This window comes from Equus caballus, chromosome 16 (assembly GCF_041296265.1).
Source record: "Equus caballus isolate H_3958 breed thoroughbred chromosome 16, TB-T2T, whole genome shotgun sequence".
NCBI lineage: Eukaryota > Metazoa > Chordata > Mammalia > Perissodactyla > Equidae > Equus > Equus caballus.
In genome coordinates this window covers 62,284,016-62,307,970 of record NC_091699.1, presented here as the reverse complement: position 1 = coordinate 62,307,970, position 23,955 = coordinate 62,284,016, and the positions used below count along the sequence as shown (strand labels likewise).

Here is a 23,955-nt window from a genome sequence, read left to right as displayed (position 1 = left end):
AGAGGAATCCCACATATAAAATAGAGGAAGACTGGCACAGATGTTAACTCAGGGCTAATCTTCCTCAAGCAAAAAAAAGAGGAAGACTGCCAACAGATGTTAACTTAGAGCAAATCTTCCTCATCAGAAAAGAAAGAAAGAAAACAGACACCAAAAACTAAGGAGAAAGAAACCAACTCAAGAAGTTGAAAAATAAGAGTAAGCAAGAACATGAGGAAGAAGAAAACCACAAAAATAAAACAGAAAACCCAACAGAGAGGAAAAACAAAATCAAAATTTGGTTTCTTGCAAAATCCTGAAGATACAGAAGTACTGTAGAGAGCTTTAAAAAAAAATGAAAACTTAAAGCAGACAATTTTCTATGAAAATAAAAATCACCACAACTGACTAAGATAAATTGTAAATATTCCTATGTCCATTAAGTAAATTATATGTGCAGAACACCTACTCATGCCAAAAAAAAAAAATTAAAACCACCAAATCCAGGTTATATTCCAGATGACTTTTACAAAACCTTGAAGAAACAATTAAGTTCCATCTTATATAAAAATTTGCAGCCCATAAAAAGAGAAAGCAATCCAACTCCCCTGAAACTGACATAGCCTTAATGTTTAAAAAAAAAAAAAAAAAAAAAGACAGGAGTACAAGTCAAAGAAAATTGAGGACCAACCTCATCTCGGAACAGAGAATGACCTATTTATGAAACTTTGGAAGCATTCTTTAAAATCGGTAAGAAGATTAAAGATTCAAGTTCTTAGAGCTTCTAAACAACACTGCGGTGAAGCCCTAGCCAGCAAGCTAAGGCAAGAAAATGAGATGCAAAGATTACACAGGAAGAAACAAATCTATCGCTATTTAAAGACATTAACTAGGAAATCTGAGATCCTACCAGTTATTAGAGCTAGTAAATTCAGCAAGGTCCTAAAGAAAAAAGAAAGCAAGACACAACAAGAAAATATATATATAGCATTCCTGACTGATTTTCCTCCTATCCACAAAGATCATATTCTACCACCTTGAGAAGACTTCTCCATTATTACTTGGTAGGCAGCCAAAGGGTGTGGTAGAAAGAAGTGGAGGTGACATCCCAGCTCTGCCATTTGTTGAGTGACACTGTGGCAGGCTACTTAACTTCTCTAAGCTCTTATTTAATAATGGGTTTGTTTCCACTTTAGAAGAAAATGTTTTAAGTATTTAAACTCTAGGCACACATTAGACCAGAGGTTCTCAACATGTGGTCCGAGGAATCCTGGGGAACCTGAGGCTCTTTCAGGGGGTTCAGGAGGTCATACCTTTTTCAGAATAACACTAAAACATTATTTGCCTTTTTCACCTTTTTGACATTTACACTCACGGCACAAAACCAACGGTGGTTAGGGGCCAGCCCCATGGCCAAGTGGTTAAGTTCTTGCACTCCGCTTCAGCGGCCCAGGCTTTCACCGGTTCGAATCCTGGGCGCCGACATGGCATCGCTCATCAGGCCATGCTGAGGTGGCATCCCACATGCCAGAACTAGGAAGACCCACAACTAAAAATATACATCTATGTACAGGGGAGCTTTGGGGAGAAAAAGGAAAAATAAAATCTTAAAAAAACACAAAAAACCAATGGTGGTTAAGACTGCCGGTGCTTTGGCATGAATCAAGGCAGTGGCACCAAACTGTACTAGTAGTCACTGAATAAAAATTATTAATTTTATTAAATATTGGTCCTTGGGTAGGTATAATGTATTTCTGTCACACACCTAAGTGCAATGGTTGTCTCAAGGAAAAGTTTTATACGTCGGTGTGATCTGTGAGCTGATTTAGCAGTTTCTCTCACAGAATATCATTTTTACCTGAAAGAAAACCTGACAACTATGATTATTCAGACCTGCATATTTGACAGAAATTTCCTCAAAAAATGAATAAAGTGAGCCTATCATTTCAAGGAAACCACCTGCGATGGTATTTGTTGTCAACAATAAAATCTGAACCCTCCACCATATGCTTTCTCTGATGGACTGGTGGTGATATTAAGGAATAAGAATTTTTTGATATTGCCTAATAAAAAGTGTCAACCAATATTTAGATCTACATAACTCAGAAAAATCATTATTTTCCAAATGGCCAACACATGAATATTTCAAAATCAAGCAGGGTAAGAGATCAAAGTACAAAACAGGCCAATTGATTCTAATGTAACAGTACAAAAAGTATATTGATATAGTTTCAGATTCCACATTGCAACTTTAAGAAACTACCACTTGTCAAGTGCTGGTATAGTATCAAAGAAGAACATCCAAAATTATCTGAAAGGGTTATTAAAGTAATCTTCCTTTTTCCAACCACATACCTACGTGAGGCTGGATTTTCTTCACATGTCAACCAAAACAATGTATTCCAATAGCAGACAGGACAATACATCTGTTTTTCTAAGACAGACATTAAAGAGATTGCAACAAGGAGAAGATAATGCCACTCTTCTCACTGAGTGTTTTGTTGTGGAAAATAATTTTTTAATAGAAAACATTTATGGTAATACATAACGATTTGTGATTGTTAATAAATTTTTAAATTCCTTGATCATGAAGGGACTACAAAGTACACAGCATATTCTATTCAGATAGATCGAGACAAAGTAATTCATAAATGAACGACACAAACAGTAGTCTTAGTCTACTCAAAATCATTCTGCTAAAATGACAGAGATCCTTTAAAAGCTAAATAGTATTCATAGGTATATTCTATCTTTGCTTCCAAAAAAACTTTATATGTTTAAAAACGACAGTTTTGATCACTACATATTAAAGGTGTCAAAGTCACAAAAGAGAAGGAAAGACTAAAAAATTGTCATTGAACGAGCCAAAAACTAAATGCAATATGGAACCTAGATTAGAACCTAGATGGAACCTAGATTAGAAAAAGGACAATAGAGGAAAAACTGTGAAATCCAAAAAAATTTTGTACTTTAGATAGCAATTCTGCACCCACGCAGTTTTGAAAACTGTCCACTGGTTATGGAAGCAGAAGCAGCTGGTAAAGGGAATATACCACCTCTCTATATTATCTTTGTAACCTGTAAACCTAAAATTATTTTAAAATGAGAAGGTTTTTTTAAAAGTTAAAAATTCAACTACCAACATATAAATGAATAAAAACTAATTTTGTCATAGTTAAATCAAGACAATTTAACAATCTCCAAAAAACGCAGGAAGTTAAAGAAAAGAAAAAAAGCCTACTCCTAAGGTTCACAGCAGAACAGCTGGACATCCATCTATTAGGTGTCCCAGAGCAAGCCAAGCAAGCACTACGGAGCTTCTCTTAAATTCAGTCACAGAGCCTAAAGCGAAAAAAGATGAGACATCAGATGGTATTTCCACCAAGAGCCAATGTTTGTGTCCTGTCACTGCAATGAGACACAGCAAGTTCATGAGACCTTATCAATAAACTACTAAGCTTCACACAGCCCTGACTAAAGGATATAAACTGTACTGAGTCTTACCTTTAGTGGGGAGGGGGGACACCCTCATTTTAAAAACTGAACACAATAAAATCTGTGGACAATGAATAGAACGTAAATTAACTGAGAGAGTTCCTAGTCTACATAAAAATTACTTCTTGCCTCTAAGATTTCAACACTCAGCAAATCTTTTTCCAAGGCGATCAAAGTTATTATTAGACTCGATCCTTCAGAGCAGGGATCAGCAAGCTACAGCCCAGGGCCCAATCCAGCGGCCTGTTTTTGTACAATCATGATCTAAGAATGGTTTTTACATTTTTTAAAGGGTTGTAAAAAAAAAAAAACTGACAGAGACCCTCTGGCTTGCAGCCTTAAATGTTTGCTATTTGGCCTTTTAGAGAAAAGGCTTGCCAATCCCTGCTTTAAGGAATAAATTTAAAAACCAATGTGGACACTATAATCTGAAATCGATGTTTTTTAATCAGCCATTTATTAAATTCTTTCCTGCACTTCAGCCAAGATTAAATCCAGAGATAAACTTTAAAATGAGAAGTTTTATAGAAATTATTGCCAATTCTGGAAGCAATCTCAGGCACCACCATAATAAATTTTAAAAATTTCACTGATCCTAAAATTTTTCCATACTTCCAAGACATGTCACCTACTCAAGGACATTCTGTTTTAGCCTGAGACCAAAAGGAAATAATCAGCTATTAATAGCTACATAATAATCTATATCCTTAGTAATCTTTTACTAACTTAACACTGATCATAGTTGGAATTTTCCCATTACCCCAGAGGATCTGTAAACTGACATTTTAACCTTTCAATCAATATAGGAAATTTGTCTTCACCTCAAAGCAGTTTTGATTTAGCAAATGACATGTAAACTATGGATGTACCTCCCACTTCAGAAAATGTAAAGTAAACCTTTTGCTTCAAAACAGATTTATACCATAGTGAAGTTTAACAGGACTCAGATCAATGCCCTTGGTGAGGTAGTAATTTAATAGCAAAGTTTTATGCATAATTTAAAGAAGTTGCATTACTCCTTAAATCCTGAAAATCAACTTGCTACAGATTATAACATATGAATGGTAAGATGGAAAGAAAATTACCAGGTGGCCCAAAAGACCCTCTTAGGCGAGTTTTAATGAGTTTTACTTTTTAAAGTCATTTGGTTGTCTGTTCTTTACTTCACAAAACATGAATGACCCAGATTTCAAGTTACAATGGGTTTCGGCCTTCATTCAGCGAGGGGAAACTCGGCCTGCATTTGGAACGGTACCATGGCAGGCCGCTTGGGCCAATCACTTTAACAATTATGAGCTTTGGTTTACTCACTTAGAAGAAGAGGACCGGTCTGTTAGTTTTCTAAGGTCTCTTTGGCCATTGCTAGAATCCTGATATTTTAACTAAGATTTTAGAAAACATTTAGGACATGCTTCATTTCAAATAGACTGCAGCAGCTCATACCTCACATACAAATGTGGGAACAACAGTAACACGGGATCACACACACAAAATAAAAACCAGAGCAAAAAAACAGTAGTAAAGATAATATCAGAAATTAGCCTCCACATATCCCAGTACTATCAGCCTACACTGTTTAATGCAAATACATTAAGTCAGACTATTGAGAGAAACCACCTCTTCCTTTCAAGCTATCTTTCCCCAAAGCTGAGGAAACCATTTCCTAAAAGAAATCTTTAAAAAGACCTCTTGTTTTAAGCCATCCAAAAAGCAAATACAGTAAGCATACTTCACTTTGAAAGAAAACTGGAAAGCCGCTTACAAAGTAAGTTTTTCTCAAGAAGTCATTTTTCTAATAATTTCAAATTTAGCACCTCAAGTTTACTTCTTAAACTTAAGAAAGAACAAATGAAAGAGAAAGACAAGCATCAACAGCCTTACTTCCCATGGGATGCCAGAGAAAGAGACTGACTGCCCAAGAAAGAAAGATGCTGGGCAGCTGAGGTCCAGCCGGTGGAGCTTCGGGCCCAGGTGCACCAACGGCAGATTCAATCGCAGGAGGCCCTCGACAGCCTCTGCCTTCTCCTGCCTTTCCCTTATCAATTCAATTTGGGAATTTCCTAAGTCTGAATTCCCAATAAGGGGGCTTGAATTTGCACGAAGCAAGTACTCTCACTGGCTCTTCAGTTTTTGAGGACACAATGAAATACGAAAAAACTAAATAAGCTCCTTAAAAACGGTATTTGCCTTCGAAGATACCTGAACATTTAGATTAAATGACACACAACATATAACCAGGACCCAAAAACATTCAGTGGAAAAAGTTACCCCATGGAAAGTGGTGAAAAAGGCACAGAATTACAAGGATGTCAGGCATTACTTTAAGAACAAGGTGAGGGAAAGGTTTAATAAGAAGATTTTATTTCCTTTTCACGGAATAAACCGTGAACAAAAGTTAATTAGCTGGCTGACTCACTAAAACAAAACTCTAGAAAAAAGTAAAAGCTCAAAATAACCCTCAATAAGCAGGGTTCTCAGCAGCAAACTTGCATCTTACCGTAAGCGAGAAGCAAGTGAAAAAAGAGAGGTGACTTTGCTCTACCCGCCCGCTTAGGCCTTCACTGCACCTGAGGCCCAGGGTCTTCCCTAGGTAATCACTGCCTCTAGTAGTCCCATCTGGGGCGACCCTATGACTTTACATAGCTCAATTTCCTCAACAATTGAGAGAGTTGTTCTAGAAAATAAGCCACCTCATTCAGAGCCCGCAAGTTGCACAACTGCAGAGAACAGCGCCAAGTTCAGGGGGACCAACAGATTCCGAGTCAGAGAGACTGGGGACCAAAGTCTGTCCTCCGTGCATGTCCACACCCTAAGAAACATCTCCACCTTCCCCAGAGTTCGCTATGGCCCAGGGTTTCCCTCGAAGACTTAAAAGCCGAATTACAGGGAGCAGCCCCTATCATTCCAGGCGGGCTCCGAGCCAGCCCTCCGTCGTCGTCAGGACACGTGTGCTCCCTTGGTTCCCCAGGGCTTGGGTGACATGTATGAAAAACCTCTGGGGAAACTGGACAGCACTCCAAAGACAGGAGGCCTTACTTCAATGAACATATTTGGAAAACCTCAATTCGCATTAACAAAAAGCTGCCAAACCATCGAATTTTACACTTTTAATCGGGTGAACTTCTACCATGTAAACTGTATTTCAGCAAAGATGCTAAGAAATAAAAATAAAGAGCTGCCAAACTGACAGGAGTTAAAAAACAGTATTCTTCAGGAGAAAGGGCAGACACTAAGCTCAGAGCTGTGTCAACCTCTCAGAATTAAGCAAAATGAATGGCTGCTGGGCCAGACAGCAGATACTTAACAAACTCTGGTTTGTGGGGCAATCACTGCATCTCTCAGCCTTCTTCGGCAGGAAACAGCCTGCGAGGGAAGTCCCCAAAATGAGAAATTTCACTTTGCGACAATAAAAAAATATACCTAAGGCAATGTGCTTTTCTCCCGTGGCTACTCTCCCTTATGATATAATTACTACTGTAATATCAAGTGATTACAATTGGCAAACAAGAAAGACTACAATGTAGGACAACAGAGTAGGAACTGATACTAAAACCTTGGAGAGTATTTTCCCAGTGTGAGCCCTGCCATTTCGGACGGTGTGTGCCAGCTCTAAAAGGCCTGTAAAACACTTGCAAGGAAAGGAAGCTCCTTCCCCCACCAGCCCAAGCCATCCTAATAGCGGGGCGTGCTTTACAGCAAAAATGAAGCCCTCACGAGTGGTCCCCGGCCGCAGCTTGCGCGGCCGCCCTCCCACGCCCGCTACCGGGGTGGGCAGAGGCCTAGGGTCGAGCAGGCCTTTCCCAAGGAGACTGAGGCTTCCGCCCGCCCGGCCCAGGGCGCCTGGTACCTCATGCTGTAGGCGCCGGCGCCCAGCTCCTGCCCGATGCCCGAGAGGGTGGCATCGAAGTCGTGCACCAGTCCGGACTCGATCACCTCGTCCATCTTGAGCACCCAGGCCATCTTCCGGCCTCGCCGCCGCCCGGCGCGCAGCGCGGTCTCCGCGAGCGGGGCGAAGGGGCCGGAGCTCCGCGGGCGCGTCCTGGGGGAGGGCGCGGGTGAAGCCTCCGGCGGCGCGGCGAGTGGTCACCAGCGGCGACCCGGGCGGCGGCCGTGACGAGAGCGGCCGGGGCCCGACGGGCAGGGCAGGACGAGCCCGGCGAGCAGCTGCAGCGGGAGCGGCCGGGCCGCCGGCAGCGCCTCCCTCCCGCGGGCGCCGGCCCCGCGCCTCATACCGCCGCCGCCCACCCCCTGCGCCGCTAGCGCTGCAGCCGCCGCCGCCCGCCCCACCCCGGGGCCCCGGGCCGCATCCTCCCCGGCACTGCGCGGGGGCGGGAGCTCAGCCCGCTCCGATGCCCGCGCGGGAGCGAGCCCGCCCGTCCCCCGACCCCCGGCCCTCGGCCCGCCCGCCCAGGCTCTAGCGCCCCGCCGCCCCGGCCAACCCCGCCGACGCCGTCCCGCCGGCCCGGACGCTGGCTTCGATACGGCTCCGGCTCCAGCTCGCGCGCGGCTTCCGCCTCCTCCGGCCCCGCCCCGGCCCCGCCCCCGCGTTCGCCCCTCGCCCAGGCCAGCCCCGCCCGGCCACGCGCTTCGGGACACTGCCGGCGCTTCGCGGCCGAGGAACTGTCCCGGCCGTGATACCGGCCCCGCCCAAGCGGCAGGTTCCCAGCCCCTGCGGCCTTGCAGCCTCCCTACGCTCCAACCCAGGAAGAGGCGGTGCCAAAAGGACAGCCAGTTCCGCCCATGCAGAGAGGTCAGCTGATTGACAGGCGAACTGGACAATAGCGGCAAGCGTTTGGTCGAGGCTCCCGTGAATCTCTGTGCCCCGGGCTAAACAACCAATCAAAACGTTCTTCCTCTTGGGCGGACTCGAGAACTGAGTTTGCTACCAAAAGAAAGAGCTCATTGGACTGCACTAGAGGAAGCAGCCCGAAACGCCACTTCCGGAGCTGCCTTGCTCCCCTGTGGTCTTTTCAGGTAGTCTCTGGGTTTTGCCCGCACTATAGATGGAGAGCGCGGTTGGGAGTCTTAGCCAATAGGCTCACTTTCTTTCTGGGGCCTGAAAGGCCCCCTGGGCAGAAAATCTTGATTGATGTTAGTGTAATCCAATCAACGCTCCCGAGAAAGAGCTTTGGAAAGTCTTTTCCCAACTACTGATAGCCGTAAGCGGTATGGCCAGGCTGACTTAAATTAAGGGTTCCGTCGCAGTAACAGCAGGCGATCGTGTTATTGTTGTATCTCATGGTCTGGCGTTCACTGGGCGTAGCTAGGTGTCTCTCCCAAAGGGTCTCTCCTACGGATGCAGTCATATGGCCGGGACTAAAGTCATGTGAGGGCTGCTGCACCAACATGTTTGTTGCTTGATGCTCGCCGTCCACTGGGACCTGAGTTGGGACTACTGGAATGCCTACACATGGCCTTTCCGTGTGGGCTTGACTTCCTAACAGCGTGGCAGCTGGGTCCGGAAAGCAAGTGTCCCAAACTAGGAAGTGGAAGCTGCCAATTTTTTATGACAAAGATTCCTTGCTTGGCCAAATTTTAGTCAGGCTCCTGAACTCTCTCCCTAGGCTCATCTCTGTGCTTCCTTGTGAAACCCTCTACCTCGATATCTGATAAGATTCTTTAGCCTCCACCATCCCCCAGGTGATAACAGATCACCCTGGCCTGCCTTCAACAAGAATCCTGTTAGGTGGGTTTAGCCAGAACCTTCCTTACCCTTGATGTTTCTTCGTAGTAATTTTCCATCCTCTGACCACCGTGCTCTGGTTCTAAATTCCCACTGACCATGCTGGGTTTGGAGTTGCGCCCAATCTCTCTCCCCAACTGCAAAATCCCATTGCAGTGGGCCCTATACCTACTGTAATGGTCCTGAATAAAGTCTGCCTTACCATCTTTAACAAGTGTCATTGAATATTTTTTTCTTTAACACTCAAGGCCTGGGACCAGAAACTGACCCAGAATCTTCATTCTGTACTGAATCCTATTAGTCAAACAGCCACAAAATCAGATTGATGAGAGGTGAGTTAAATAATTTGGGGGCCATGTTTTAAAACTTCCAAAATCCATCCTCTGGCCACAAGTGTTTTACATACTTTCCACATGCAAAATACACTCACCGCTTCCCCAGACCCCTGCAAAGTTCTCATTCCATTACAGCATTAAGGTCCAGGATCTTGGGAGGCCCTGGAGCAGGTGAGGCTCCCTGGATGCAGTTCCTTGGGTGTAACTCAAGTTGTTCCTCTCCATATGAAGATCTGTGAATTAAAAAGACAAGTGATCTGCCCCAACCACTACCACATGTTACATGTAATGATGGGAGAGGTATCGAAAACTGTCTTTACAGACATTTCCCTTCAAAGAGGGTGGAAATGGAAGGTATATAGCAGTCACTAGTCCATAGAAATTCTGAAATTCAGTTGGGTAAAGGTTGCCAGTTCCTTGATTAGAAGGACTCTGTCATACTTCCTGGGAATACTCAGTGGCTCTTGTCTCCATCCACTGGGCTCTTCTCCGTTCCACTCTCTGAGTTATCCTTTCACTTCTATAAAAAGAAGCCCATGTTTACAGCTAAATGGTTTTCTCAGCTGCTTCCTGTCTATAGTTGTGCAGGGATCTGAAGTCCTCTCTTCATGTTGTACTGACGTTGTCCCTTTCAGTCCAAGCTAAAACAATTCATTTTTAAACTTGGTGGGTTTTTTGTGAATCAGTTTATAATCCATTCCAATAAAGAAAATCTGCACCAACACCTATCCTGGGGGCAGCTTAGCTGTATTGTTCTGGCTCAAGCTTTCTCAAAAGGTTACGGTCAGGATATCAGCTGGGGCTGCAGTCATCTGAAGGCTTAACTGGGGCAGGAGGAACCACTTCTAAGCTCACTAGCGTGACTGTTGGCCAGAAGCCTCTGTACCTCAACATTTGGGACCATAGGGTTGCCTGAGCACACACTCACACACATACACACACACACACACACACACACCCCAGAGTAAGTAAAACAAGAGAGAGATGCAGCCACAGTGCCTTTTATGACCTGGTCTCCAAAATCACACACCATCTCTTCCACTTTGTTTCTGTTCAATAGAAGCAAGTTACTCAGTCCAGCATCCCTTCATGAAGAGACTTGGTCTCCATCTTTTGAAGGGATGAATGTCAAAGAACTTGTGGGCATATTTTTTTCTATTTTATTTTCTATTGAGGTTATGATAGTTTATAACCTTGTGAAATTTCAATTGTACATTATTATTTGTCAGTCATATTATAGGTGCACCACTTCACCCTTTGTGCCCACCTGCCATGCACCCTTTCCACTGGTAACCACTAATCTGTTCTCTTTGTCTGCGTGCTTATCTTCCACATATGAGTGGAGTCATACAGAGATTGTCTTTTATTGTCTTTCTTGCTTATTTCACTTAACATAGTACCCTCAAGGTTGATGTGAATGGGGTGATTTTATCCTTGTTTATGGCTGAGTAGTATTCCATTGTGTATATATACATGATATCTTCTTTATCGAATCATCAGTTGCTGGGCACTTAGGTTGCTTCCACGTCTTGGCTATTGTGAATAATGCTGCAGTGAACATAGGGGTGCATGAGTCTCTTTGAATTGCTGATTTCAAGTTCTTTGGATAGATACTATGGGCATATTTTTAATCAGCACAGTCACATTCACCATTATCACTTAGTAGGTTTTTGAAGTTACTAAACAGCACAATTAGATTAGAAGAAGAAATTTGAGATAATAAAAATGGAAGAGGTTAAAATTATCACTGTTTATAGATTATGGGCTCATATACCTGGAAATCTCATGGGAACCAAATAAAAATTTAATAACATGGTGGCATATACCATGAATATTCATAAATCAATAGCTTTATATAAACAAACAGATTTGAAAATATAATAGGAGAAAAGGATCAATTTATAATAGGATTTAAAAAGGTAAAATACCTAAGAACCAACTTAATAAGAAGTGTAAAGAACTATGTGAACAAAACTTAAATTCTCAAAATGATCAGAGAAGTACACTGAACATAAAGAATACTACATCCAATATTATAATAATAGTTCTCTGTAAGCTAACCAAAAACTTTAATGTGACTCCAACAAATATACTAACAGAATTTTTTTAATTGGACAAACTGATTCTAAAATTAATATGAAAAAGTAAATGAGCAAAAATAGTAAAGAAAAAATTAAAAAGATTTAAAAGATATTAAAACATTATAAAATCTGAATATTTAAAAGAGTGTGCATTGGTGAAATAATAGATGAGCAAGGGAAGGGAATGAAAAATCAAGGAACAGATCTATATGCATGTGGAAATTTATTATGCAATAAAAACTAGCATCTCAAATCAGTAGAGGAAAATGGACTATTCAATAAATGGTTTGGGAATCACCTTTAACCATCTGAAAACGCTTATACAGGTTTCTGTCACTATCCAAAAGTAGAGTGTTCCTATGAAACCTTCTATCAGCTGAAATGGCATAAAGCAAAGAAGCAGTTACTATTAATTTACATGGAAAAAATTTTGAATGTTACCAGACCCAAAAAATAACCTACCAAAACATACCAAATAACACATAAAATCTAAAATGACACTGACACATAGTAAAAGCAGGAATGACATGGTAAATACACAGCCTATATAAAGTAGAAATAATGTATGTATAGTGTAGTTTCACTCACCAGAATGCGGAAGACAGCAAGCACACTCGATGGCTGAGAGGTGGCGGTGGTGACCAGGGTGTGTTAGATTGAGTCATCAGAGGCTGAGTTGGTGGGAGGTACAGGAGACTTGAGTGTAGGAGAGAGAGGAAGAGGGGCGGCTACTCTCATCTCATCGTTGTCTGAATCCATCAGGGGAGGCGGGTCACTAATGTCTACATCTTCTATATCTGCCCGCCTCGGTGTCAAAGATTGAGGTCTGTTGTCTATTGTGGCTGACATGGAGGGTTTGGAATATGACAGTAGGCTTCATTGTTTAGCCCTTATAACGCCTCCCTGCAAAGCAAACGCTGACTGCTATTTTCTCCTTTTGCCTTTTTTTCATAAAAGTGAAAATCCTCTTCTGATTTCTTTCACTCAGCAGGCATTAATGTAGGTCTTTTGTGAAAGAGAAGGGGAATAAAGCAAACTTTCGGATAGTGGGGGACACCCGTACCAAAATAAATTCCAAGTGGCTTGAAGGTTTTTTTCAAAAAAGGTTTGAAAGGATAAAAGGCAAAATCATTAAACGCTAGAAGAAAAGATGCGAGAATAATTTTAGAAACTCAGAGAGGAAAAGGCTTCTTTAACTATGACGCAAAACCCAGAAATCTTAAGAGATTGATGCATTTGACAACATAAAAATTTTACTTTCTTTATAGCAAACACCACCGTAAGCAAAATCAAAAGAAAACAGAAAAGAAAAAACCCATCTGGGACATAGATCATAGAGAAAAGTTTTATTTCCCTAATATATAAAGAGTTCTTAAAATAGATTAAACAAAGTAGGATGAAAATGACACTTATACCCTCAACTCCAAGAAATATACCAGTTGGAGTACATCTCTCTGAGATTCACCCACACAGAAACTTTCATTGAAAAGAGCAACTAAGCTGAGGGGCTGTTCTTGCAGCACGATCTGAAACCTCACTGCTAGAATTTTTTGTTGCCAGTAGTGGTGAAAATTACTTTCTTGCTATTTTGCAAAACTGTGAAAGAAGCTGATCACAGCTCTCAACAGAAAGGCTGCTATCTCTGTGGTCAATAATCCCATACCTACCATTTTTTCCCAATTAGATGTGACCCTGGGGATCAGGCTAAGGGACAACTGCTCTCCTTACAGAGCCTTTATCCAATCAGTACTCAGCAGCAGCTAATGAACAGGAAGAGACAGCTGGTAAATGGGAAGAATGAGCTCTTGATGGAGAAAATTAAGTCTTTAAGAAATATTCACATTTGACTACAGGGATTAAAAAGTGCTACCTGCTTGGACTTCTACACAGCAATTAATTTTTCCTCAAGAAGAGTTAATTCTAAATAGCGTGACTTTCAAATGCTGACAAGTAGCAACAACACTTTCTGGGTGATGGTTCTTGAGCTGCTTAATCGTTTCAAAATATGCATCCTTTCAGACATGTACATCTTTGTTAAGAGGTTCATAGGTGCTGTCGTCTGCATGTTTGTGTCCCCTCAAAATTCATTTGTTGAAACCTAAACCCCAAGGTGGTGGGATTAGGAGGTGGGGCCTTTGAGAGGTGACTAGATCATGAGGGCAGAGCCCTCATGAATGGGATTAATGCTCTTATAAAAAGAGACCCCACAGAGCTCCCTCGCCCCCCATCTGCCATGTGAGGATACAGTGAGTCCTCTGTAACCCAGAAGACGGCTTCACCTGTCCACACTGGCACCCTGATCTAGGACTTCCAGCCTCTAGAACTGTGAGAAGTAAATTTTTGTTGTTTATAAGCCCCTCAGTGTGCGGTATTTTGTTATAGCAGCCTGAAGAAACCAAGACAATGGGGTCCCAGGTATACCTCTCGGACATGCTAAGGTTTTGGAAAAGGCAGTGCCAAGTACCCAGTGAGCCAGAGTGACAGTTAGCTTTTGACAGTAATCAGCCATCTTAGAATTCAATGACTTTAAACAACAACCATTTACTTAGCTCATGCTTCCCTGGGTCAGAAATTTAGCTGGGTTCAGTTGAGCAGTTCTTATGAGCTCAGTTAAGCTTCCTCAGGCATCTGCAAGCAGCTGTGGGATGGCTTTGCTGATCTTGGCTGCCTGTCCCGCATATCTGGGGTTCGTCTGGGCTGACTGGGCTGACTTGAGTTACACTACATGGTCTCCCATTCTCAAGCAGACTAGCCCTGCCTTGCTCTCATGGTGGGTGAGTGGGTTCCAAGAGACGACATGGCAGTGTAAGACCTCGGCCCGGAACTGGAACACCATCACTTCTGCTGAAATCTCTTGGCCAAAGCAATTCATAAGACCAACCTAGATCCAAGGGCTGGAGAAAACGACTCCACCACCTCTTGATGGGAGGAGATGCAAACTCACAAAAATTCTGTGAATGTAAATTGACAAGGAACAAAAATATTTTTGGCCGGTGGTTCTTAAAATGCTTCGCCATTATAAAATGTGCATTTTTCAGGTTCTCTCTTTGTTAAGAGAGGTGGGGGAAGGATTGGAAAATTGTGGCCATTTTTGTAAAACAACATACCCCAACCGGGTAGATAGGAAGATGGCTGAAATGCTTCAAGTCAACTGGATGTAAAACTAGCAAAGTTTGTACCTGGAACAATTAACAAATATGCTCATTCTGAGGTTGGTGGATAACAATGCCATTTGGTAGGGTTTGATAAAAGTCCTTTTGCCCTTAAAATGAGAATGTTACCTTCAGGTTCTGTATGTGCATGGGGAGAATGCCCTGCAACCAGATTTCGAGAACTGGAACTGTGTCAAAAAGAACATGAACATCATGTCAGCTACATAACCACAGATAAGGCCCAGCTGCTCTTTTGAACATAAGATGGTAGTTTGACTGTAGCTGGATCACCTGGATTCGAATTCCAGCTCTGCCAGTTATTAATGGGTGATCAGGACTAGTCATATAGCCTCTCTTTCTGTCAGTTTCCTCATCTGTAAAACGGAGGTACTGGTAGATCTTTCTCCTGGAGTTGTTGTGAGGATTAAATAACTTAATACATTGGCTGAGCTTAGAACTCTGCTGGTTCACGGTTAGCATCATGTGAGTGTTTGCTATTATGTGTAATCTCTGAAGAGCTTTACTCTTTGACCCATCTCATCAACGAGAATGAGCTGACTCCTATGCCCTGGATAAACAGGCAACTCAAGGACAGACATCCTCCTTGCCAGTGCCCTTGTTGTCACTATTCATGGTGTTTTTGATCATGTCATAAAAACCAACCAAGGATGAAATGTTATTTGACCATATGTGAATGTGGACAGTCTACTGCTTACAGCCGTTTCATTGAGACACACCAGCCACTTGCCAGTTTCTTGGATATTTTACTCAGTGATGACGTACTGAAAAAAGTTTTACTCTGGAACTGTGGAACTGGTAATCTATACGCTTCTAAATGCCTTTATCTTGAAGAAAACAGAACAGGTGATTTTTTTCTCCTAGGCATATTTCGTATACAATTATGCTTCTCCAAAAAAAACTTAGTGAACTTTCTTATTTTTTCTCCAACTATGTATTTAACATTTTTTTAAACCTACAGAAAAGCTGAAAGAACATAAAAATGATCACCTATGTATTCTTTAGTCATATGTTATATTTGAGATTAAGATTTTGTTATATTTGTTTGTTTCTTTCTCTTCATTTACTTATGTGTTAACCACGTGAAATTAAATTGCAGATTTCATACTTCATGCCTACATACTCCAAAATGTATTCTAAGAGCAAAGAAATTCTCCATCATAATTGTAATATCATTATTACATCCAAGACATTTAATAATTCATTAAAGAAACTCAATAATATTATCTAATATTCAATTCATTTCTAAATCTCTCCGTTTGTCCCTAAATTGTTTATTATGGCTTTTTAAAAATTCAGAATTCACTCAAGGGTCACAATTCCATTTGTTTTTTGAGTTTCTTCAGTCTCCTTTCATTTCAGTCTGCTTTCATTAAGAGCAGTTTTCCCCCCACCTATGTTTTGTTTTGTTTTGTTTTGTTTTCTGCTGAGGAACGTTCGCCCTGAGCTAACATCTGTGCCAATTTTCCTCTATTTTGTGTGTGGTTTGCAGCCACAGCATGGCTGCCACTGAGTGATGTAGGTCTGCCCCCGGGAACTGAACCTGGGCCACCGAAGCAGAGTGCATCAAACTCAGCCACTAGGCCACAGGGCCGACCCCTATCTGTTTTTTTCAATAGACTTATTTTTTTTTTAGAACAGTTTTAGATTTACAGAAAAGTTGAGAAGATAGTACAGAGAGTTCTCATATAACCTACACTCAGTTTCCCTTATTATTAACATTTTACATTAGTATGGTACATTTGCAACAATTAATGAACCAGTATTGATATATTATTATTATTAATCAAAGTTCATGGTGTGATCAGTTTTCCTTAATTTTTACTTAATGCCTTTTTCTGTCCCAGTATTCCATCCACGATGCCACCATACATTTAGTTTTTCTGTCCTCTTAGGCTCCGCTTGGCTGTGACAGGTTCTCAGACTTTCCTTGTTTTTGATGACCTTGACAGTTTTGAGGAATACTGGTCAAGCATTTTATAGGATGCCTCTTTACTGGACTTTGTCTGATGCTCTTCTCATGATTAGACTCATGTTACAGGTTTGGAGGAGAAAAACCATAGAGGTGAAGCACCGTGTCACCACATATATCAAGGGTTCACAGTATCAACATGATTTATCAGTGTTGATATTGACCTTGATCACCTGGCTGAGGTTGTGTTTGTCAGATCTCTCCACTTTTACTTCCCGATATTGGTAATTTTTGTCTTCTCTCTCTCTTTTTCTTGGTTAGCTTGGTTAAAGTTTTGACTTTTTTTGAAGAGCCAGCTTTGGTTTTTTTCATTTTCCTCTATTGTTTTCCTGTTTTCAATTTCATTGATTTCTTTTTTCCTCTACTGTTGTCTTGTTTTATGTATTGTTCTCAAGAAGTCTAATGCCCTCCTACTTTTCTTTTATTTATAAGTCATTGATCTGTTCGCTTCTGTGGCCAGAGGACTTTTCCCCCCTTACCTTTTTTTTTTTAAAGATTTTATTTTTTTTTCCTTTTTCTACCCAAAGCCCCCCAGTATATAGTTGTATATTCTTCGTTGTGGGTCCTTCTAGTTGTGGTATGTGGGACGCTGCCTCAGCATGGTTTGATGAGCAGTGCCATGTCCGCGCCCAGGATTCGAACCAATGAAACACTGGGCCGCCTGCAGCGGAGCATGTGAACTTAACCACTCGGCCACGGGGCCAGCCGCCCCCCCCCCCATTACCTTTAAAGTCTAATCATTTTACTGAAATATGTCTAAGAATTGATCATTTCAGAATAATTTTTCCAGGAACATGGTGGCTTTTTAAATATGTTGATTCAGATCTTCTTTTCTTTCTGGAAGATATTTTTGAATATTTAGTTTTAAATATTTATTCTATTCCCTTGTTTTGTTTTCCTTTTAAAAAACTCCAATCATATGAATGCTTGGATCATTTTTGCCTATCTTCTATCATTATCACTTTTTCTTTGATCATTTTGGCCTCTGTCCTTATTTCAGTTCATTCTCTTGGTTGTTTTCACTTATCTCCTCAATATCCCTCATTGTATTTTTCAGTCACATCTCTTTTACCTTGCAAATTTTAATTTAGTCTTCTTTTCTGATTGCTTTGAAATTTTTCTTAAATTTCCCTCTTGTGTTTGGTCAACTCTCATTTCATATCTTCCTGTTTTACATCCATTTATATTCTGAGTTTTTGACGTTTTGATTTGAGATGTTCTTTATATCTGTAAATTTTTCTGTGTGAATTAGGTTAATTTGGGAGTAGTGTATATTGTCTAATGAGAATTGAAAAGCACTTACTCATAAAAGGATGTATAAACTTATAAAGTCACAATAGTATTCCTCTGCCTCAGCCTTTGTAACACGTGAAACATTTTTCAGGAATGGGCGTCACTAGATGAGGCTCAGAGTCCTAGATGCGCGAATAAATAATGGTCCTTAAGAAAGAGCTGAAGGTGTAGATCCTCCTTCTTTGTCTATTTACATCCAGTCTCCAGATTACAAAAATCTTAAATTTGAGGCTCTCAAGATAGTATTGGTGATGATTGCAATGAACGTGATCCTTAAGAAGTTCAAGTTTCCTCTTTTGAAGCAGGTAAGATGACCTTGGAAAATTGTTCTTTCTACTCAAGGACAATTCAATTCCATTTCTCTCAACATGGGTATTATTAGTTTCATTTAGCTGTTGTGACAAATTACCAAAAACGTGGTGGCGTAAAATAACACAAATCTATTTTCTTAAATTCTGGGGGCCAGAAGTCTGAAATTAGTATCACTGTGTTAAATTCAGCTGCTCTTTTAGATGGTTCTTTACTGGCATAAATCAATACATCCCATAGTTGTGCATGCAGTTAACAGATCTGACATAGGCTTTTTTCTATTTCTTAACAATCAGAATACCAGAAGAAGTTTGCTTTCATTTGGCAAGGACAACAGTACATGTTAACTTTCCTTAGAGATACATCAACACTCTGCTTCACTTTCCTTAGAGACACGTTAGCCAGCAGGGACTATGATCACTTCCTCAGTCAACAGGTCTGTATTGTTTTACAACAGTGATGAAGTCATGCTGGTTGAAACTGGTGAACAGCAAGCAGATGCTCTTAGACAAATGTTTGTCAGAGCAGGGTTGATACGTATTGACAAACAGTAGGTTAAAATTTCAGGATTATTAGATTAAATATTCCTCAACTCTTTTCTTGTTGTACTTCATTTTAAAAATAGGTCTGCACAAGGGATTGTGATTCTGGAAAGCAATGTGTAAGCTTCTCATTCTCATTCTCAGGTAATTCATGGTAGACTCAGCTCGTGGACAATTGGACCTTCAAGCAAAGATAGATTTATTTTCAACTCAGGGTTTCACATGGAGTCACATTGTGGGGCTGTTTTCCATACTTCTCGTTGGACTGAGAGTACACTTCTTGGAAAGAGACTTTTATGTTAGAAGGATTGCAGGACAGAATCTCAGTACTTAAGCATCCCAGAACTGTGTGGCTGGGCACTAGTGTGCACAGATATGAAAGAAAAAAATCTCAGACGAGTTAGATTATGACGCTTGTCAAAATCCTATCTTACATTTCATAACAGGGGAATTGATTAGAAAAAACAAGTGGCTTCTCAAACATTCTTTTTTCTTTAATTTTTTTTTTTTTGAGGAAGATTAGCCCTGAGCTAACTACTGCCAGTCCTTCTCTTTTTTGCTGAGGAAACCTGGCCCTGAGCTAACATCCGTGCCCATCTTCCTCTACTTTATATGTAGGACGCCTACCACAGCATGGCTCGCCAAGCAGTGCCACGTCCGCACCCGGGATCTGAACTGGAGAACCCCGGGCTGCCAAGAAGCTGAACGTGCGAACTTAACCGCTGTGCCACCAGGCCGGCCCCTCAAATATTCTTAAAGAGGGATTCTCTCAGAATAAAGAAGAATTTTAGACTAAGTTGGCAAGCTGTTGCAGTATTTTCAGTCATAGTTGTAGCTTTTTAGTAAGTTGGCAAGTTAAATATGGATCATAATGACCTAGAGCCATTTTCCAGAAATACTGAGTGATGCAGTGCTGCCTATCTTAAATGTGGGATATTTTTCCTTCTCGGTTCTTCCTCTGGCCAAGACACTCTATGTGACTGTTGTGGGTACATGAAGATTATTCTCATGGATTTTTTTGTGCTAGGATAATTAATTGAGATTTTTGATTGATTGAGATTGTTTTGCTTTTGTTTTGATTTTTACATTTTCATAGGCTGTGGATATCAGACAAAGGCTTATTATTAACAATAATTATTAACACAATTATTAGTGCAATTATTAATAAGATATGTACAATTTGATACTATTTCTTGAAACTAATGTCCAATGTCAGGAAAGAAACGTTAGATAAATTCCAAAGAAAATCACTTTTGTGGCAGCTATTTCATGTTGTCCGTGGGCCTGTGTTTTTATACTGTATATTCTCTTCTGGTGTGGCGTGTCATACGACCAGTTAACCCATGGTCTTAGGCCCTCTCTCATACAAATTTGGTATAAAGTGAGTTCTCTGATCTGATACACTGTTGTTTAGGATCCTGTGCTGGTGGATCAAACACTCTGTAAACCCATGGATAGTGCTGCTGACTAAGGCCCTGCCGGCGGGGAAGGCAAAACCATCCCCAGAATACGTGCTCACTTCTCTGAGTACAAACTTCTGGCCATTCCAGGCTGGAAGGGCTCGACGTGGTCGATTTGCCATCAAGTGGCTGATTGGTCTCCCGAAAGAATGATTCAACACTGGAGACTCAGTGTCAGTGTCTGTGGCTGGCATGTCCATATTCAGTGTCAGCAACAGCAGCTCAGCTTTGATAAGTGGGAGTCCATATAGATGGCCCATGTGTAGCCTCCATCTCTGCCACCATGGCCTTTGTTCATATGCCCTTCATATCAGCACTAAAATGGCTAATGACAGAGACTGACTGACATCAACTGGCTGAGACATTTTGTCTACTTGGCTTCTTTATTTTTTTTCCTTTTTCTCCCTAAAGCCCCCCCCCCCCCCCCCGCCAGTACATAGTTGTATATTCTTAGTTGTGGGTCCTTCTAGTTGTGGCATGTGGGACGTCACCTCAGTGTGGCTAGATGAGTGGGGCCATGTCCACGCCCAGGATTCGAACCGACGAAACATTGGGCTTCCTGCAGTGGAGCACGCAAACCTAACCACTCGGCCATGGGGCTAGCCCCTCTACTTGGCTTCTCAGTACTTCTTCAGGGATGGATACTCTCTGGTGAGCGTTAACACAAAGATCTCCACTCTTAACACTCACTGCCACACGTCTATCAACACGTCTCTACCACAGAGCTCCTTGTCCTCTACCTTTACAGTTGCTACATGTAGCAAATAAAAATACGGCACACTCAGTTGGATTGAAAAAATAGTTCTCACTGCCAAATTTTTGTAATTTGTTGAAAAAGCTAAACACAGGACATTTAGGTTATTCTGACCAAGTCAGTACAGAACATAGGACAAAAATCATTAAATACAGGACATAGCTTGTGTACTATCAAGATGCCTGACAACTCTACCTAGCTTCCAATATTTTTGCTTCTGGTACCCTGATGAGAGAGGCAGGCCATTCACCACTGCCCAAGAGTGTGCATGTATATATTCATCCTCATCTCAAGCCACTCTTCTTTCCCCACACAGTGGTGAATATGTCCACCACCTCAGGCTCTCCTCCTGGGGGGCACCTTCTTTCACCGTTACCTTTCAAAGCCACTCCCGAGTGAAAATGTAATGTGCACTATCTACTACGGTGAACCGTCATAAACTAAGCTCAGGCGTTTCCCTCTTGCTACACCTGGTTGTATAGACTTTCCACGTGGCTGTAGGCATGAGCTGACCTGAAAGGGGCTGACAGCTGGAGGCTGCGCGCTGACCGCACTCCCTGCAGCTGGGCAGCAAGTCCTTCCCTTCCCCTACCTCGTAACTTCTCCCAAATTTATTTTCTCGTATTTAAGACAAAACTGGAATGAAAACTGTGGAATAGAGATATCTGAAAAGAAAGAGGAGAAACAGGATCTAAAGGCTAACCAACTCTGTATGATTCTATTTCTCTAGAGTATGTCTTTCTGCATCTACAAGTACTTTCCTTTCATATGTACTGTATGCTTTCTTTCAAGAGAAGCACGGACAAATGAAACATTCAAAATAAGTTGCCTTACATAAAATGCTAACCACGAAAATAAATTGGGCTAGGACTCTGCAAGCAAGATAAACTGATTTGGTAAAGCAATAGAAATTTTATCCAACAATAGGTAAAGACAGACAAGAATCACCCTTTGCTCTTATCCATCCGTCTACTTGGAGGGCTGGTTTCTTCTTCTTGAGCAGGACTAAACTATGTTTTCCAGGTTCCTTTGTAGTTTTGTGTGGCTATGTGACTGAGTTCTGACCAAAGGAATATGGACAAGAGTGACATAAGTTACTTCTAGGCTTGGCCATTTCAAAACTCTCGTGAGATTCTTTGCACTCTCTTTTTTGGGGGTGACATTCTGTTTCCTTTTAAAATAAGATCTGATGGAGAGAGTTTCACATCACTGGCGATCTGGACTTTGAGTGGGGTGTATTGACTGAGTGGATTGGGGGTTGTATCTCTTGTAAAAGGGTGACTCCGTTCTATGTGCGGGATAAAGGATGTACACAAACATTTTGCATCCAGAAAGGTGGACTATAGCAGATTGGCTATTTATCAAACCAATTTCTTTTTGTTTAGGCACACAAGTACAGTTCCCAGTATCCCTTGCAACTGCTGGAGGTGGCCATGGAATTATATGTAAGTTCTAGCCAGTGGGACACAAGTGGGAGTGTTGTTTGCCTCTTCCAGGCCCAGCCATTTAAGTTCTCGCCTTGTGATTTTCTATACTCTTTCTTCTTTTATAATCAAGTCAGATGCAAAGTATTCAGTGGAGGACTGTGAGGCCTAGGGTGTGGTGGAACCACTAATTGGACCAAGGGAGCTGGATCCCTGAATGTCTCCGTGGAGCATTACATGGTGCTGTACATGAGGAATAAATGTAAAGCCACTACAATTTTGGAGATATTTGGTAAAACAGTTAATCTTTCTGTAAAACCACAGGTCTAGCTCCCTGTATTAGTTTCCTATTGCATTCTAACAAATTACTGGGTGAATTAAAACAACACAAATTTATTATCTCACAGCTCTGGAGGTCAGAAGTCCACAATATATTTCTCTGGACTGAAGTCAAGGTGTTGGCAGGCCAGTATTCCTTTGGGAGGTTCTAGGGGAGAATTCGTTTCCTTGCCTTCTCCAGCTTCGAGAGGCGGTGTGCCTTCCTCGGTTCCTACCACACTCTGACCTCTGCTTCTGCCATCACCTCTCCTTCTCTCACTCTGACCCTCCTGCCTCCCTCTTTCACTTATAAGGGCCCCTGTGATTACACTGGGCCCACCTGGATAATCCAGGATAATCTCCCCATCTCAGGATCCTTAAATTAATCACATCTGCAAAGTCCCTTTTGCCACATAAGGTCACACGTTCACAGGTTCCGGGCGTTAGGACAAGGACCTCTTTGGGAGTTATTATTCTACCTACCACACTCCACTGCCTTCACCTCTTTGCTCAATGTCCTTCTCAGTGAGGTCTTCACTGGCCAGTCTTTATAAGATTCTGTCACATCCTCCTTGCCTTTCTTACCCCTTTTCCCTGATCTTTTTTTCTTAGTCCTCATCGCTATCTCAGGTATGCCAAATTTTTCTTGTTTGTCTTTTCTCTTCAACTAGAATATAAGTTCCATGAAGGAAGACATTTTTGTCTGCTTTTTCAGTGCAGTATTCTTAGTGCCTAGAAGAATGGCTGACATTTGAACAGATGTCCAAGTAGTTGTTGAATAAGTGATTTTTTTTCCCTTGGGTGAGGAAGATTGTCCCTGAGCTAACATCCGTGCCCATCTTCCTCTATTTTGTATGTGGGACACTGCCACAGCATGGCTTCGTTAGCAGTGCGTAGGTCTGCACCCAGGATCTGAACCTGCAAACCCTGGGCTGCTGAAGCAGAGTGCACAAATTTAACCACTACGCGACTGGGCTGGCCCCTATTATTTTTAATCATGGTAAAATACATATAAAATTTACCATCTTAATCTTCTTAACTGTTTAGTTTAGTGGTATTACGTACATTCACATTGTTGTACAATTATCACCAATGTCCATTTCCAGAACTCTTTTCATCCTCCCAAACAGTAATTCTGTA

General features: G+C 41.6%; 1 protein-coding gene and 1 long non-coding RNA gene across 7 annotated transcripts in view; one reads left to right on the top strand and one right to left on the bottom strand.

Moving 5' to 3' along the window:
- Positions 1 to 8,163, bottom strand: part of UBP1 (upstream binding protein 1) — a 53,178-nt gene extending 45,015 nt beyond the window's left edge. For 4 of the 6 annotated variants that reach the window (XR_011426978.1, XR_011426980.1, XR_011426979.1 and 1 more), the window contains exon 1: positions 7,322 to 7,717. Coding sequence is in view for 3 of the 6 variants with exons in the window: in XM_005600853.4 (XP_005600910.3) it covers positions 7,322 to 7,434 (113 nt within the window). In the remaining 3 variants the exon portion in view is untranslated. Of the gene's footprint in view, positions 1 to 7,321; positions 7,718 to 7,913 lie in introns of those variants that run through there. The other 2 variants (XM_023620780.2, XM_070238052.1) reach the window with 2 other exon arrangements.
- Positions 8,164 to 8,332: 169 nt separating this feature from the next.
- LOC111768385 (uncharacterized) lies at positions 8,333 to 22,525 on the top strand. The gene is made up of 3 exons (XR_011426989.1): positions 8,333 to 8,448; positions 9,406 to 9,489; positions 22,459 to 22,525. It is a non-coding gene; the product is annotated as an uncharacterized lncRNA (long non-coding RNA).
- The last annotated feature ends 1,430 nt before the right edge of the window (positions 22,526 to 23,955 follow it).